A 17,922-nucleotide genomic window follows, 5' to 3' on the forward strand; every position below is an offset into this window, starting at 1 on the left:
AAGCATAGCCTCAATGAGCCATGACAATATCTCAGGATGTCTCCTAAATTGCTTGAAACATGACTTATCATGACCACTTAAGTCACTTTTCATCTACAGCCTCAAAGCAGGCTCTGTACCATGAGAATGGAGGACTGCAGTGGTTATCCCATTTCACAAGGGTGGACCATCAACTGACCCCAGAAACTACAGACCTATTAGTCTGACTAGTCTAATATGCAAAGCCATAGAATTAATTATTACGGAAATGATCATCAAGGATATAGGCAACCTTCAGACACTGGACCATACCCAGTTTGTTACAATACCCCCACTTGGGTATAGTTGACAAACTCACCAAACTGGGCATAAACCCCTCCATAACTTGCTGGATAGCCAGCTGGTTCACAGAAAGTACTCAGGAAGTCAGGATTGGTAAGACCACCTCCACTAACAGACTGGTCAGCAGCAGGAGTACCATATGGCTCTGTTCTGGAATCTCTACTATTTGGCATCTACTTCTTGAAGGTAAAGGCTAATGTCAAGGCCCTTTCACTGACCAAGTTTGCAGATGACTGGAAATTGGGAGCTATCATAGATTACCCCCATGACAGAAACATCTTACAAGAGGGTCTAATGCAGACAACTAACTGGTGTCAAAGTCAAGGCTTAAAACTCAATGCCAAGAAATGCATTATAGTGCCTTTTGGGGAAAATGCCTCTCAGGCTAATTACTCTATCAATAAGACATCTCTAAGAGTTGACCGAGTAGTCAGGGATCTCGGAACATATGTTGACAGTAATCTGGCCTTTGACCAACATGTAGCCAAGGTAGCAAGAAAACCATTCTATGTCATACAACTTATAGTCAAGTGCATGTCATCCAGGTCCAAGGAAGTCATAGTGCCACTTTATTTGGTACTTATCAGACCCATCATTGAGTATAATGCCCCCCTTTGGCAGGTACCTGACTAGACATATGCAACAGTTACAATACCCATAAAGGTTCCTTACCAGGAGAATCCAGGGTATAAACACATTGTCCTATACAGATCACCTTAAAGCTCTACCTCTGTACTAATTCCCCTACAGGCTGCTAACAGATGATCTGTGCCTGGCATACAAGGCATCCTCATATCTAGCTCTGATGTACCTTTTGCACATCTGCAAAATGAACAACATCAGAACCACTAGATCCAGGAATTTAAAGTTTGCTTTTGACCTAAATAAGACATGTTGGTGAGATAAATATGGATCTCCATGCTCTAGAACAGGTTCCTTATCCATGTGAAGCAGAGTCCATTCCTAACCCTATTTAAACATAACCTTGAACAATGGATGGGAAACCAGAAATTTACCCCAGGTCTTGCCTGCATGTCTCTGATAGGCAGAGGCAGACAGAAATCCCCAAATTAACATACCCCCACACATAACCACTACAAATGTCGCAACTAACATACCTCTTCCTAATAAATGCACATGATACACAGGAACACAATTGGGTTGGGTTGCACAGCTTATAAAGGCCCTGGTGGCCATTAGCCTAGTATATACCTATGAACCTATAAAAATGGTTTTATTTTTCCTTTTTCCAGAATTTCCTCCTATTTCACCCCAGGACTTTCAACTCATTGTTTGCCTTCTCTTTGTCTAGTCACTAAAATATCTCAAAAATAATTCTTAGGTCCACGAATCTGAAGATAAATATGGTAATTTACCTGATGTACAACACAGTTTTCATAAGGGGTTTAATACACTACAACTTTCTACCATGTTGCTTACCTCATATACAATAATGTGGACAACAGGTTGCTTACTGCTGCCATTTTTGTTGAAACTACCTGAATTTCTGAAATCAGTAGATCACCTTGTTCTTCTCTGCAGATTGGATAGTCTAGAGTACAGTGGTAGGAAGATTAGATAGTTCTAGAGATATCTGATAGAATGAACGTTTTAGATTCTCCCTTGAACCTCTGTCTCTGACATTGGTACCTTCATATCAGGTATCTTCCAAGGTTCATTCCTGGACCCATCCTCTTTTAACCATCTTAATTACCCTCCTAAGAGAGTTTCCCAGTATCCCTGTCACTGTGTACAGTGATGCTGTACTCATCATGAAGGAAAGCAGGTTAGCTTAGGTTCTGAAAAAAGAATATGTAGAAAGACTTCTCAGCACTTTGGCTCTGGCTGCATTGCAATAAATTATCCATCAGCCCTTAAACACCTACCTTAATGTCTTTTATTTCCCCACAGTGGCTCAAGGATTCTTAGGTTATCCTTCTATGAGATTCACTAATATCCTCATTAACTGAGCCTCCCAGGATAAATACTTTTGGACAACGTTCGACCAATGTTTTTCTTGCAGAGATTGTGTTGGAACTTAAGTGGGAAGACTTCTTAATAGCTGAAAATATTCTATAAAATATCAAATTTACTCAACTAAAGCATGGAAAACCATGAGGATCTCAACCTGTTGATCACTAATTTTCTGGGGGGGTAACACTTTGGTCCCACTGTCTTACAGTCATGAGGCCCATCCTGGCTAATCAGCCAATTTATACACCATAATCAGGGTGAGGGTTGACCAGGGAAGGCTATCATTAAGGCAGCCATCACAGGTGGTTCCAGTTTTTATCCCTTTAAGCCTTTCCTCCCTACAGTACACAGTGACAACCTGTGATTATTATGTGCAGTGGGTGTCAGTGCTGGGCACCTCCACATTTCCTCAAGGGGTTCATATCAGCATGAGGCTGCACACCTCACCCACCCACTTGCCCATATCAGCCACCTTGTGGTGTTTTTTCCTGGTGTGCAGTAGGGAAATGTAGTAAGAGAGTATATGCCCCTGGGTATGTACACTCACTCCCACAGAATGGGCACATCTATCCTCCTCTGCCCGTGATATCAATCACCTAAGCTGCTTATCATAGTTGGATCACATGGGCTGTAGTGAGAGTTTTAACCTTCTATGTCTCTGGCATAAGTGTATATCCCTAAACCTGAGTACCTACTCTGTTAAAATACCCTTAACTCACCCTCCAACAAGGAAGTTCTGCAGAAGACTGTATTCAAGAGCTGTTCATTAATATTCCTTGTAGAAGATAGGCTGTATCACTGCCTGCCACTGCAAAAGATCAAATGGCTCCCAGTTTCTAGAAAAGCCACTTTACAACTAAAAGCACTAATACATTTAAGCTTCTCAGCATGGAAACAAAAAATGTTATTAGTTTTTAAACACTTTCAGGTTGCAAGATCAGGGAGCATTTGCACTTATGAGGTTTTCATTTTGGATGGCAGTGGGTGGAAGGTTATTCTCTAGCCTCTCCCTGCTGGAACCAGCTAACTCCAAAAATTGTAAATGAGCCTACTCATCTAAGAATCCAAGGTAAACCGAAAGAGCAATTGATTTTATAGTTTCATAGTTTGGTACTAGGCTATCTGCCCTGGGGCATTTATAAGCCTAACCATAGTGATGTGGCTTTCGCCACCCCATGTAATGGTACAAAAGTGTACAGAATAGATTTAGAATACTGTGCCTCTGTCTAGTAGTGACACAGTGAAGACCCCCTTACATAATAGAATTAGTTTACTGTGCCTCTGTCTAGTAGTGACACAGAGATGACCCCTGGGGTAAACCTACGATCTCCCATCCACTCGTCAAGATTTCTCTTGAAGAGAGTCAGTGAGGGGCTCTGCCTAACATAAACTGGGATTCTGTTCCAGAGTATGGGAAGCCTCTGAGTTATGAATCTGTCCCTCCAGCATGTCCTATTCATATTTGTGCTGAGGTTCAAATCTTTAGCTCTCGTGGTTCTGATGGATTTGGATTTTTGAGGTGGAGCATGTCCATCAATTCCTGATTGGACATGGCCTTGTACGTCAGGCACAGATCACCTCTGAGTAGGTGGTATGCTACTGAATAGAGTTGGAGTTTCTTTAGTCTGGCAGCATATGACATATGTTGGAGACCCTTGATCCTCTTGGTGAGGTACTTTTGGGGTCTCTCTAGCTGTTGCAAGTGCCGGGTGAGGTACATACCAAATGGGGCATTGTACTCAATCATGGGTCTGATAAGGGAGGAGTACAGGGGCACAATGACCTCCTTTGATCTGGATGTGAATCCCTTCATGATAAGGTGGGCAAGGTAGAAAGTCTTTCTAACTACTTTGGCAACGTGGGTGTCAAATGAGAGGTCACTATCGACTTGGGTCCCCAGGTCTCTGATTACTTTTTCTGTACTCAGTGGGTTACCGCCTATGTGATAATTTGTGGGCACTTTGTTTTTCCCAAAGGGGATGACTATACATTTTTTGGCATTTAGTTTAAGGCCATGACTCCGGCACCAGTTGTCCGTTTCAGTGAGGCCTTTCTGTAGGATGTATGTGCCGGCTGGTGTATCAACTATGGCGCCTAGTTTGCAGTCATCTGCGAACTTTGTCAGCCACAACCCTCCCATGTTTGCTTTCACATCTGAGAAATAAATGCCGAACAAGAGGGGTCCCAGAACAGAGCCCTATGGGAAACCACTTGTCACTGGCTTTGAGTCTGACATGGCTCCAGTGATTTTGACTTTATGGGTTCTATCCTTTAGCCAGTTTGCCACCCATCTTGTGACATATGGATTTACATTTAAGCTGTTCAGCTTGTCTATGATGCCAGAGTGGGGTATTGTGTCGAAAGCTTTAGCCAAGTCCAGGTAGGCTGTATGGACTGCTTTGCCCTTGTCAATGGCTCTAGTGACTGTTTCAAAAAAGTCAACCAGGTTTAAAAGGCAGGATCTGCCTTTTATAAAGTCGAACTGGGTGGGATCAAGTGTCTGTAAGTCCCCAATGTCTCTGTTTATTAGTTCCATAATGATTCTTTCCATAGCTTTGCAGACTAGGCTGGTTAAGCTTATGGGGCGGTAGTTACCAGGGTCAGTAGAGGTGCCTCCTTTGTGGAGTGGGACTACTGTTGCTGTACGCCAGTTTTCAGGTACATATCCTGTAGTAAGGCTAAGGTTAAATAGCATTTTTATGTGCGGGTTTAGCTCCTCTTGGAGTTCACGTAGCACGCAACCCGGGATACCGTCGGGTCCCATTGATGCTGTGTTTTTAGCTTTGCTGAGGGCGGTTCTCACCTGGACATCTGAGATGACAGGAAGGTTACAGTCAGCTGGGATAAGTATTTCTTCTTTTGGGGGTGAGGGAGGGGAGAAATTTGCACTGAACCTGTCTGCCAGAATGTTGGCAATATCTGTGGGTTCAGTGTATTTTTTGTCATTGTGAACTAACTCTGAACATATCTGAGGGTTTCCGCCCAGGTTTCTAACATAGCTGAAGAAGGCCTTGTGGTTATCTTTAGTGTCCATAGTGATTTTTCTCTCAAAGTTGGCCTTGGATGTTTTTATGAGAGAACGTAGCTTTAACTAGTGCTGATCAGAGATGCCTTCTCTTTATGGAATTTTGCTCTGTCGTGCAGTAGCTTCCTTCTTTTGTTATACAATTTGTTTATGGCTGGGGTCCACCAGACAGGACGCCTGCCCTTGGTGGAGAGGGTCTTGGTTTTATTTGGGATTGCATGATCCATGCATTCTTGGAGATGTCCGTAGAAAGCATTTGTGAAGGATTCTGCATTGTGGGATGTGGTTTCCACTGTCCCAGTGGGCTTAAAGGATACCATCTCAGTTTTAAGAAGTGTAAAGTCAGCTTTTGAGAAGTTTTTCACTGTAGTTTTTTGTGTTGGGGGTGGAGGTGGGATATGTATATCCAGGGTGATTAGTTTGTGGTCAGACCTCACTAGTGAAGGGTATACTTCCGGTGTGGAGCACTTTGTCCCCATGTTTGTGATGATCAGGTCTAGTATATTATCTCCCCTTGTGGGAAAGGTGACTAGCTGTTCCATTGCATTTGAATTTATGAATTCCAGGAACCTTTGGGTTAGGGTGTTTGGGCTAGAATAATGCACCCAGTCTATGTTAGGGTAGTTGAAGTCTCCCAATATGATGGTGTTTGGTGAGACATTCATATCCTCCAATGTCTTCAGGAAGGCTGAGCGGGGTTCCTGAGATTGGGAGGGTGGTCTGTAACATGCAACCAGTTGTATAGCAGTTTTGCCTATGGTTAGTTGCACCTGGATGGTCTCTGATGCTTCATGTGTTGCCACTAACCTGGAGGTGTGGGTGTCCTTGATGAATATGGACACTCCCCCTCCCTTTTTGGTTTGGCCCGAGTTTTGGGGCCGAAAAGCATGATACGAGGTATAGCCTGGTAGCACTGGGGTGCTCTCAGGAGCCTTGAACCAGGTTTCAGTTACTGCACAGACATCGATGTCCTCCATACTGAGGAGTGCTTCGAGAGCCTGCATCTTGAGATTTAGACTTCTGGCATTGAGCAGCATTACCCTTAATTTTTTTCCATTTTTGTTTTCTAAGGAGGTGGGTTTGTCTTTTGAGCCTTGCCTAAAAAAGGCACTATGGGGGAGGCAAGAGCCTTAGCCGATATCCAGAAGCCCAGTGGTGACAGATGCAAGCCGTCCCTTGCGAAGCAGCATGGCTTGTCCAGCATGTCATCCCAAGCAGACAGACATTGGATCCCCCTAGAATGACACCAGTATTTGAGCCAATTATTAAAGCTGGTCATCTTGTCTTTGTATTGTGGCATCATTCTTGGTGAGGGCAAGATGCTGCTCAGGGTCAGGGTCATACCAGCCTGGGCTACATAATCAGAGAGCTCCTCTATGTCTCTTTTCATGTAGTCCAGGGAGGTATGTCTCAGGTCATTCACGCCGGCATGGACAATGATGGAGTCATATTTGTACTTGCTTTGGAGTGACCTGAGTGCGTGTGTTATGTGGCGGATCCTAGCTCCCGATAAGCAGCTCACCATTACCCTCTCCTTGTTCAGCCTGGTAAGCGGAACGTCAGTGTGTCTGACTATAGAGTCACCTATTACTAGTGTATCAGGCATGGTGTTTGGCCTTAAGGGCTGTGATTGTTTGACACACTGATTTATTGAAGTATGTGATGCATGTGTTATGTTTTGAGGTGGTGGATTTTTTGGTGTCTGCTTTGGGAGCCTCTGTTATTTTGGTAAGTTTTTTGTTAGAGCCTCCGAGTATGTCTTTGTGTTTTTATGTGTTTGGTTTGCAGTTGTGGTAGGTCTATGTGGGACTGGGTTTGGTGTGTGTGTGGTTACCTTCTCCTCCTGTCTGGTCTTGCCAGTCCTGAGTTGAGAGAGTTCAGCCTCCAGTTTGGCTATATAGTTGCATCTCTCACATGTATTTGTGTTTGTTGGGAGGAGGAGAGGGTTGTCTGTGTACATGAGACAATTGTAGCATTGTCTCAAGATTCCCAGATTAACCAGCTGAACTGGAGAGGATGCTAGCAATCTACCACTTGACATGCTAGAATATTATAAGGGAGTGCTGTGCCTTTAAGGGAAGTGGGTACTCACAGGGAAGGTAGGTGGATGCAGTGCTTACTTTAGTTAGCGAGTGCTTACTTAGAAGAGAGATTTTGAGAACAACTGCTAGGCTTATAATAAAGCGATTAGACTAGATTATTATAAGTACATCACTTTTAGGTAGAACAGCTATGTGTATTATCTTATGATGGCAGTGTTTAACTAATTTGATTGATGGAGAGATATGATTGCTGCAAATAATGTTTTGGTTATCCTAATGTCACAGCTTAGATACAATTCTTTTGTGGTTTTAATGTTTTTTTTTTTAGGTTTCATACTTGAAATATCATTATTGCTGCTGTCTTGTACTACATGTCATTTATTCTTACCTCCATTAATATCTCCATTTGTGGTAGACTACTTTTTATGTGCTGAACAGTCTGTATTTTTTCTTGAAGTTTTATTTTCTCCCTAATTCATAATGTTGTTTTAACACTGTACCTTGTGCCCAGGTCATGGCTGAAAAGGTTCGCTGAGCCAACTACATACAATGTTATATAAATAAAATGACAGGAGTTAGCAAATGGGGAGACTGGAGAAGGAATGGCATAAAACAATGCCCTCTCTAGTAGGGACACAGCAGTGGAGAACTCAATAAGAAGAAGTGGAGGGGCAAGTAAACAAAGAAGAACAAGAGGAGGATTTGTGTACAGAAATCAAAAGTCATGGTGGCAAGAGTGGGCAACAGTATGGAGTGTTTATAGGAATAGTACAGCTGGAGTGATAAAGGTGTCTGTTGCTGCACAGAAAGCAGTACAATGGACAGACACAATAGTGAAGAAAGGAGTGATGCAAATGAACTGGAAAAGCTTGGAAAAATAAGGAGTAATAATATGGGGCAGGAAGTAAGGCAGGAGAGGACAGTCGATATGAAAACAGAGAAGAGAGTACTGGTGAATAAAGACTCAGTAACCAAGAGGGTTACGGTCCTTGAGAGAAACAGGAAACGCCACTTTACAGTGAAAACAGTCTTATGGCGTAGTAAGACATTTACAGCTGTTACCAAGTACAAGTGGGCATACATTTCATATAGCACATAGGCATGAATGACATGTCACCGGGGATAACTGCGGCTGTAGTAATCACATCCAAGGAGATGTGCCTAGATGGGGTTTTGGGTTGGGGGGTGAAGCAGCATTCTCAAAAGCATCACTTGTACCAGCAGCTAGCACACTGTGCAAAGACAGGATTAGAGGGCATAATGACAGGTTAAGTTAGTGCTTAAGGGATAAATGCGTAGAGCAGCTAGGGAGATAGGAACAGGACCCTTGCTCAAAACTGAGTTGGTAGACTATATATCCATGATCATACATTTTAAGTTAAAATGTAAGGAAGAAAAGGCTTCAGTAAAAAAGTTCAACCTACACATAAAATACATTAGTCTAGTCAACTACACATGACTGACTTTCTGCAGTGTTGAGATCTTGACTTCCACATGTGCAAAACCTCTATAGTGTAGCCCTTAAGGGACAATATTTCAAGAACTGAGTTGTCAACATTCTGTCACTAAGTGTCCTATGCACTGACCACAACATTTCCTCAAGTGAAGTTTAGTTATCCACTATTATAGATTAGAAAGAACAGTTTCTATACAGAAATTTTTTTTTCCCTTTTTCTCTCATAGGTTCATAGGTGTTTACTAGGCTAACAACCACAAGGGCCTTTTTAAGCCTAGCCATGCATCCCAAATCTCTGACAAATTCTGATACTCTTGATAAGCGTAAGCATGGGCCTGGGAGATGAACCATTTACAGGTTACCTGTTTGCATTAGAGACACAGGTGTCAAACCAGGGATGAATTTCTGGTTTCTCATCAAATTGCACTTGAACTAGGTTAGGGAGGAACTCTACTTCACATGGATGGAGAGCCTGTTCCATAGATGGGGTAGTCTCTGGGATATGTACCTATATCTCCAACAGGTCCTATTTATATCACAGGCAAGGTTTAAGTCTTTAGAACAGGTAATTCTGGTACTGTTTGTTTTGTGGATATGCAGGAGGTCCATCAAAGTGAGGTCTGACAATGTCCTGTATGTCAGGCACAGATCTCCCCTCAAAAGCCTGTAGGAGACAGAATACAGGGAATGGGCCTTGAGGTGGTCTGCAGAGGACATATTACTTACACCCTGTATTCTTTTAGTGAGGAACCTCTGTGGACATGCCACTTGTTGGATATGCCTGGTTAGGTACATACCAAAGCTGGCATTGTACTCAATGGTAGGTCTGATGAATGCCGAATACAGTGGAACAATGACTTCCTTGGACTTAGATGCCATACCTTTGTTTATAAGTTGTGCAACATAGAATGATTTCCTCACCACTGTAGACACGTGATGATCAAAGGCTAGATTACTATCTATGTGTGTCCCTAAGTCCCTGACTACTGGGTTATCTCTAAGGGGTGTATTGTCAATATGATAGTTACCAGGGATGGATGACTTCCCAAAGGATACTATTATGCATTTCTTGGCATTTAGTTTTAGTCCATGACTCTGACACCAGTTGTTTGTCTGTGTCAGCCCCTCCTAGAGAACATTTGTGTCACTGTGAGATTCAATGACGGCTCCTAATTTGCAATTATCTGCAAATTTAGTCAGCCAGAGACCAATGACATTGGCCTTGACTTCTGAGAAGTAAATGCCAAAAAGGAGCGGTCCAAGGACTGATCCCTGCGGGACTCCACCTGTGACTGGCCTATTTTTAGAAGTGGACTCCCCAATTCTAACTTCCTGGGTTCTGTCTGTGAGCCAGTTGGCTATCCCCTGGGTGACATATGAGTTTGGACCTAACCTCTTGAGTTTGTCAACAATGCCTGAGTGGGGTATTGTGTCAAATACCTTGGTCAGGTCATGGTAGGCAGTGTGAATGATTTTGCCCTCATCCATTGCTTTGGTGACCTTCTCAAAGAAGTCCACCAGGTTGAGTAGGCATGATCTGTCCTTGATGAAACCAAAGTGGGCTGGTTCCAGTGTCTGGAGGTTTACTATATCTCTATTGATCAGCTCCATGATAATTCTTTCCATGGCTTTACATATAAGACTAGTGAGACTTATGGGTCTGTAGTTTCCAGGGTCTGTAGATGACCCACCTTTGTGTAGAGGGATGACTGTTACCTTACTCCATTCATGAAGCACAAAGCCTGTTTGGAGGCTGCAGTTAAACAGTAATTCCAGAGGCCCTGATAGGTCATGTTCCATGGCTATTTAGAAGGCATCCTGGGATATTGTCTGAGCCCAATGATGCAGTGTTCTTGGTCTTAGAGAGAGCATTAAGGACCTGTTCACTAGTGATAGTAGGGTGAGTTATATTTGATGATATTTCCTGAGGGAAGGTTGAGGGGGAGAGAGGAGTAAAGTTGGAGCTGAATTTATCAGCCAGAAGGTTTGCTATGTCTCCTGGCTCATTATAGGTGGCTACATTTAGAATGAGCTCTGCACACAATTGTGTATTGCCTTTGTGGCTGTGGACAGAGCTAAAGAATGCCTTGTGATTGTCCTTGGCCTGGTGTGCAGGTAACCAGCAAAGCTCATCCAAACCAGAGCTTACACGGAAAGGATGGAGCCCCACTCTCTACTTGAGCTGCAACTAATTAACTAGGAATCCCTCTTCAGCCAAATGTGCCACACAGTAGTTAGTAGCTCTGTATGTGCTGTGGACAACAGTGGATCTAACTTTTCCCTATTAAATGTCTGAGACTAAAAAGGCAGTCAATGCTCTTGAGTTACCACAGCTGTCAAAGAACTGATAGGGTCCAAAGATAAAATTGTGACACACAATTAAGTTATCCAGTCAGACCTGAAAATCTGTTTTCCATAATCATTTGTACATAGGATATTACAAAATGAAAATATGTTATTAACCATATTAGGCTGTAAATATTGCCACAAAATATTTCTGCAAGTTTCTTAATAAGATATGTCATGCTCATAACCTGCTCTGGGATTCAGAAAGTCTTACAGCAATTCAGAAACCTTACTTGTGAACATTTCTGCATCAAAGTAAGCCTGTGTGATTTAGCAACCACCCTACCGCTATGATTTTTCACTGGTGGTAGACAACATGGACAGCAGTCTTGCTGGGAAAGCAAAACCCAAATGTAGCAGTCCAGAGGCGTAGGAAATGCTAAATAGCCAAGTGCTGTCCTTCAGAAATGGCAATGGCTCCAGAATAACTTAGCAGAGTAAATCAGATAATTGTTCACAATGTTACATTTTTCACAGTGAAGTAAACATGTACACTGTCTTTTAATGGTGTACACATATTCATACCTGTGGGACTGGCCATGATTCATACAATGAAAACAGTTGCTAAGTACAGCATGAGTGCGTGCTTGTGTGAATAACATATGAATATGTGTGTGTGGACATGTGTGTGCATGAGTGTACGTGAGAGAGAACCTCTGTGAATCCCCTCTTTGAATAACAAATGTAAACATTTTAAGCCCAAATAAAACTGTTAGTTTTTCATTAGGTCAAAATCTGCAATATATTTTTGCAAGGACTCAAATGACATTTTATTACATTAATCACATATGACAGTTACATGTTGGACAATCTTCTGCAAAACTTGTTTTCATGACTGTTATGATTCAAAAAGTACTCTAAAAAAATCAGTCATCTGTAAAAAAACAAGAGCCCTTGGTTTAAGGCAGAATTATAACATAGTAGTATTCAATTAAAAACACAACTTTTGCATGTCAGTATCGGGTCTATATTAGATGAACGAAAGTTCATCTTAGCGAACGCTCACATGAGCGAATATTGCGGAACTCGAAACCGCAATTGCGAGATTGCAGTACAGTGAAGATGGGAATATTTGCCCTTTCCTCACTGTAGTGCGATCTCAGAGTTGGAATATATATTTAGGGGGGTGTGGGGGGCGCAGCCCCCCACAATTGCAGTTTCGAGTACCTGGATATTCGCTCATGTGAGCATTCGGTAAGATGAACATTCGTTCATCTAATATAGACCCTCAATATCCATTGTTTAAATGGTAAATTAAAACATGCTCATAAGACCCTATAATAATGTGTTTTGAGAAATAATCTGCTCATTAAACATGCATATTTTTAAACTCATACTTACAGGCCTTTCATTTGGATCAATGAAGAATATTTTGATGATAATTTTAAATTCACTCCAGCCTGTTTCTGTAATTTCATATGGTGGCTTTGTAACAACTGGAAAAATAATACAGTTAATTTACTCTACAAAAAGTAATGCTCTTAAATTTCAAGTGTAATCTTATCGTGACCCAATTTTACTCAAGGCAATCACTTTACAGTTACCAAACTTCTCAGATATTTTTACAAGTTTATGGGCAAACCTAGTTTTACCTTTATGTCTTGTATTAGGTTTTCTACTTAAAGCAAATGGATTTGCAGTGCTACCACTGTGCTTATGTAAGCCAGACTCTGTTCCTATTTCCACTTAGCACAAGATTTCTCTGATAAGTCCCTGACCGTCCTAAAAATAGTAAAACAAGCTTGAATGATACCATCATAAAAGTAATATTCCAGAACTTGTACACACACCTAAACAAGCAACATATCAAGTGTTCAATAGTATTTGAGACTCCTCTATCCTTTCCAAGCATGCATTCAAAGTTTGATTATATCTTTCAGGAATGCTGAAACCTACCTTTGCCTGATTTCCCCAACCCTTCTTCGTTTGTAGGAGAAAGCCTGTTTTCTGGTGCATTTACTATCAAACTGAAATTATCCAAAGAACTAATTATGTAGGGTGAGCCAAGAACAGACATCTAGTCAGTCATTTACTGGCCTGATAACCAGGACAGGTAACTCAACTGTAAGCACTCCTCAAAGAGTAGTTACCAAAGATATGCTAAGTTGTAAGCCAAGCCAGATTCATATCACAGGGTAATGGCAACTGACAGAATTATCCAAGGATATATTTTTATGGAGGATCATTGTTGCAGCAATAGAACAAATGCAGTTCTGTCCACCAATGTCATTCATCATGTGGCTTGTTTTATAAAAAAAACTTTTAATTTCTGCTGTGTTGCATGGCTTTCCAGTCATTTCAATTGACCTACATAATGCTGCACTCCTGAGAAGACGATTTTTTGGATTTGACTACTCTCTGAACCCTCCAACACCAAGAAAGTAGCTTCCTAAAGTCTTTTAAGCTAATATTAAGACTTGTTTACTAGTGGTATTTTTTATGTTTAGAACTGATCTTCAGTTTACTCTTTTGAGAAAAGAAGAATTTGCAGTAGTCTATGTATTTATCTGCTGATAGGTTGTTATCACTCCACATTTCTATACTCTGCGGTGTTTTTTTTCTTTTACTTGTTTTAATTTCTGCTGCATTGCATAGTTTTGAGTGTGCTTCAGCTGAGCTGCACAACTTTACGCTGTGTGCACAACTGTGTTAAAGACTATACTATACTACACAGCAACAGTAACCACCTGTTCTCTTCACACATCCTCATGTGATCTGATATCTTCTTCTTCATGTAACTGTACATTGAGCAGCAGATTGCAGCCCTATATAAATAGGGTTGCCACCCCTCAGTTTTTTTCCAGGCTATCTGGAAATCAAATAGATTCTCCGGTAGTCCAGAAAACACTGTACAAGCTCTAGTATTCTGTTTCAAAAAAGGAAACAGATTATTGGAGTTTGTAAATCGGCTGATTTATTATGCTTTTTTACAGAAAAGCATAGTAAATCAGCCGAAATCAGGCATCAGGAATGAAAAATAGCGGATGTTCCTGTCAGGCGATATCATGGTGATGTCATAAAATGGGCGGGGTGTGGGCAGGACAGGGGAAGAGTTGGTCGGGGTTACTGGTGATGCGAGGGGTGTGGCCTTACTCTGGTTTTAGTCACAATGAAAGCTGGCAACCCTATATATAAATAATTGTGACAGTCGTGCCTGCATCCCTGTGCCGCTTATAAATTTCTGTACTGGGTCTCCCCTGACTGTCGGTCTGCTGCTGATTTTTATCACCTCTGCTGGCACTGTGTATCCATCGATCCACAACCCCTTTTTCCCATGTTTGCACATGGTGTGTCACATTAATATTGACAATCATCTAGAGCCAAGGTTCACACAACTGGGTGGCTGATACTGTGTATCACTCTTGGTTTATTGAGCCACTTACTTTTTGGTAGCACATGTGCTGATACTCTCTGTCACTTCTGAACTGTTATACTGCATTGATAAGCTTTGTGTCACCCATCCAATTATCCTGAGTCATTTTTTTTTTCTGATAGTACTGTGCACATAGTATATGGTTTTCCACTTTCTGCTCTAAATTGACTGTTACTAACTGCATATTTCACAGTATATGGTTGTCTTTCTTTCACCCAAATTGACTATGTTACCATCTGCATAGCATCCATCTTTCAATACTGAATCTTGTTAACGTTTGCATAGAACCCAAATAACTACTACTACTACTGCTTCTATTGTACCTCAAGCTGCATAGTAACCTGACACCACATTATAACTGAACCCTCATCAGATATTCATACTTCACGGGACTACAGTTTGAGCTGACATCATCTGTTGCCAGCCTACTAGCATTAAGCACCCTGAGCAGTGCAGTGGCTGTCTCAGATTTACTGATAACCCATTACTGTTAAACACTGCTTGTGAGGAATACAGACACTTATTTAATCCATTACGTCTTACACAAGCATACTCAGCAAGAAATTTGAGTTGCTGTATATCCCGGAAGAGCATACTCATGCGGAGAGGAGAATTCTTTTGACTCCTCAGATGAGTATGCTCACCCTCAAATTTGTAAAAGCATCTAAACTGAAATACTACATTTACACAATACAGACTAAGTTAAATCGGGTCTATATTAAATCAGCGAATGCTTAAAAAAGCAAATACTGATTTATCAACCCCATGTAAGTGAAAGCTTACAATCCCGAACACTCCAAGATCGCATTACAGTGAGGAAAACGGCAAAGTAACGGAGGCAGCCAAGTGATTTCTTTCCCAGGGAAAGAAATCATTTATATGCCATTTCGCTATTTTGCTGTTTTGTGCTTTCAGTTTTGATCAAGATGCATTTGAAGAATTGCGTCTTCGATTATATAATAGGAACCCATTAAATCAGTAGCTTAGTATGTGATCTGTAAGTGTAGGAAAGCAAGAAGTACCAAACACCCAAAGGTAATTTCCAAAGTCTACAAAGCTGGGGTAAAATACCAATCCAGTGAGCAAAATAAACACTTAGCTTTGCAGCGGTAAAGCACTCTTTAATACAAAAGTTAAGCACTAATTAAATACAATACAATGCACTTTCATTCCATTCAACATCAAAAGGACTTAATCAGAACTAAAAACCTGATTGGATGCATTTGTAAATACACAATACATTAAATCATGTGATAAAATACAAGCATGCTATAAAAATTTAATTCATTTCTAATTAAAAAATAGTCTAAAAATGAAAAACCTTTTGACTGTTTCGGTTAAAACTATACATATGTCAAAACACTGAATTATTTATACATTAAGTTGTTAAAAAACATTACTAACAGTAAATTACAATACTACATATTCGCAATAAATGCATAATAATTTTCTAAAATTACAATAAATTTTGATGAACAATTTATTCATTGTTACTATTATGATAATATGATGCATCTAAGGAAAATTCTAAAAGTGCATTATATAAGCATACAATTACATGTAATACTGTTAAAAAAAATTGTGTTTGGAATCCTAGAGGTAGTTCTACAAGATCCCAGGGTCAGGACATGGGAAACAAAAATTAAATATAGGGAATTGTATTGGCAATTATGTCTGAATGCAACCACTATCTCAGGATTAAATGAACATGTATCCATTAATCCTGTACTCAGAGTAAGTGCTACCAAATTATAACGATGAGCAAATTATTCAAATTTATTGCAATTTTAGAATATTATTATGCATTTATTGTGAATATGTAGGTGCATAATTCTTCCTGTTTATTTTATTGGCTGAACTGCTATTTCATCCCATCTTCATGTACTTTTGAAATTAACTTCTGGTGCTAGGCATTGCACATCTGCATTTCTCATTTGCAGTGTGGATGCTGAGTGCATGTGTGTGTGTGTGTGTGTGTGTGCACTTATAATTAAGCACTGAAAATGAAACATAGTTTACCACTCAAGTTTATTTTGAGCGGAGTACTGTCCCTTCACAGAATTTCCATTATTTTGCCTCCATATCTTTGGTCCGTTCATCATATTTTTTTTATTTTTATTGGTAAATTATAATGATTTGAGTCATTATTGACTGATATTTGAGTTTTGTACTTCTCAGAAAGTGCATGTTAAAGCAAAACCTGCTATTCTAGCAGCTTTGTAAGTATATCTGTTTATTTATTTACTCTCTTTTGTTTACTGGAAATGTATGGCTGGGCAGAAGTCCCATTTTCAGTGGAGGCCCAGGGAGAAAAGTTCCACATAAAATATATTTTTACAACAAACAACTGTAACAAGTTAAACATTTTAGGCATTACTTTGCAGACAATATTGAAACATAAATAGTAAAAAGCATATTATGCACATTAGAAGTTACATTCACATACATAAATCTAAGGCATGTTAAAATGTAATAGCTGGAGATAACAAGAGCAGAGATAATGAACATAGGTTCAGTGTACATATTGACATAAATGAGGTTGGATGTCACTAGATCAGTAGCAGAAAATGGAAGAGGAGGTAGAAGGATATAAGCAGAAATATAAAAAAAAACATAAGTAGAAAAAATTGTGATGAAGGAGAAGTTGAGAGGATAGATTGATGGCAATACATAATCATGATGCTGCTCATGATCTGCTCCACTTCTATATTTATTTCACCAGTGCAGCTTCATTTATTTATGGCAGTCAAACAACTGAGGTATACAGAATGAATAAAGCGGTGTTAATTGGTGGACACCTGTGAGTGTGTGTGTTTGTATATGATGGTGAAACGTAGTTCTCACCTGTCCCTGACTTTGCCTCAGAATTTGTTTTTGTCAGTTCTTGACAAAATTAATGGGCAGGATTCACGAAGCCTCCATGTAAGAGATACAAGGCTTACATGGAGGCTGCAGTTAAACGCTGTGACGTCAGCATGTCATGCATATGCATGAGGGCATGCTGAATCACACCTAAGGCTAACACGGTCCATGGAAGACAGTAGGGGGTGTGTCCGTAGGCCGAGCCCTGCAAGCGGACACGCCCCCAGAAGAGTAAAAGTGCCCAAAGTAAACCCCCACGACAGAGTACATGGAAATGTGAATAAACATAACACAACACATGCCCCCACAGACTAGGAACATAAAATCATATAAATGAACATGTATTATATTATTTTTAAATTGTAAAGATGTTTGCCCGTGAGTGCGCTTGTTTGCGCGGGCATGCCCGTAGCTCAGCCACAGTTAGCAGTAAGTGGAAAAGCATATAAGAACTAACTATGCAAAGTAAGCCAAAAAGCAATAGCGTAGCGGTAGAGACTTCGGCTGAAGTGCAGGCAGTCAT

General features: G+C 40.7%; 1 protein-coding gene across 1 annotated transcript in view; it reads right to left on the bottom strand.

The window, feature by feature from the left end:
- Positions 1-17,922, bottom strand: part of LOC122806131 (YEATS domain-containing protein 4-like) — a 460,120-nt gene that overhangs the window by 183,818 nt on the left and 258,380 nt on the right. The window contains exon 4 of the mRNA XM_044076368.1: positions 12,506-12,600. Coding sequence (XP_043932303.1) covers positions 12,506-12,600 — 95 coding nt within the window. The remainder of the gene's footprint in view (positions 1-12,505; positions 12,601-17,922) is intronic.

The sequence above is a fragment of the Protopterus annectens genome, chromosome 7.part0 (assembly GCF_019279795.1).
Source record: "Protopterus annectens isolate FY-2018-M chromosome 7.part0, PAN1.0, whole genome shotgun sequence".
Lineage (NCBI taxonomy): Eukaryota > Metazoa > Chordata > Ceratodontiformes > Protopteridae > Protopterus > Protopterus annectens.